Genomic DNA, 893 nt, shown 5'->3' with positions numbered 1-893 from the left:
AGCTCCTTCTGGAAGCCCCAGCCGTCCCTGAGCGCATGCGTCTCGTTGGATTTCTTTCGCCTGCCGGTCAAGAAACTGCCAGACGCCATCTAACCAAACCGCCGACTGGACAGGTCACTTCAGCCTAACCCGACAGAGCTATGTGCGCATGCACAGTTTGTTTCTGTAGTCGGCACACGCACTCCCTGATCCCCAACAGCCACCTGCTGCAGCGAACACAAATTTCGGCATACTGACAACGCCTTCTGTCCAGCGGGCGCTCATTGCTTTGAGCTACGTCGCAGCCGGTATTCCTCACGGCAGCCAATCTCCGGTCCCGCAAAAGCACAAACATTTCAGTTTTAACTTGATATTCTACGTCGTTGGCTGNGCAGCCAATCTCCGGTCCCGCAAAAGCACAAACATTTCAGTTTTAACTTGATATTCTACGTCGTTGGCTGTGGCCTCTACGGTATTGGCCCCAGCGACTACACTGCGGCCCTTCGAAATTATGCAGCCTTTCAAACCACTGTCGCTTCCTTCGCCGTCTTCGTTCCTCCGCTCATGCTGCACAGCATCCAGCATAAACACGGTGTTCCCAAATTTGCCGCTCCTGCTGGCACTGTCTACACTTACTAAGAAAAGGCTCTCGGTTGGATCTGTGTAACCGGCCACGCATAAAGCCGCCGACCACCATCACAAACGAACCGACGAGCCAACCGCCAATTTCAGCCGCACCTTGCGCAGCTTTGCGGGCATGCAGCTTAGCTCCCCTAGTCGCCACACGCACGTCCTGCTCCGCAACAGCCACTTGCTGAAGCACACATCAGATCGGGCCTACTGAGACTGCGTGCCCCTCACCAAGCCCTAATCGTTGTCGAGCTACGTCGGAGCAGTGTTTCCCACAGAACCGG

The 893-nt window shown here is 55.4% G+C and overlaps 1 protein-coding gene across 1 annotated transcript in view; it reads right to left on the bottom strand.

Annotated features, from left to right (window-relative positions):
* Positions 1-354: 354 nt before the first annotated feature.
* EMH_0019530 (uncharacterized protein) overlaps positions 355-893 on the bottom strand; it is a gene marked incomplete at both ends in the record, with an annotated part of 1504 nt that continues 965 nt past the window's right edge. Inside the window, 3 exon segments of the mRNA XM_013501375.1 lie at positions 355-369; positions 373-546; positions 688-793. Coding sequence (XP_013356829.1) covers positions 355-369; positions 373-546; positions 688-793 — 295 coding nt within the window.

Source organism: Eimeria mitis, genomic scaffold, assembly GCF_000499745.2.
Source record: "Eimeria mitis Houghton genomic scaffold, Emh_scaff679, whole genome shotgun sequence".
Taxonomy (NCBI): domain Eukaryota; phylum Apicomplexa; class Conoidasida; order Eucoccidiorida; family Eimeriidae; genus Eimeria; species Eimeria mitis.
Note: the sequence above shows the minus strand (reverse complement) of the source record. Positions and strands in the feature narration are given on the sequence as shown.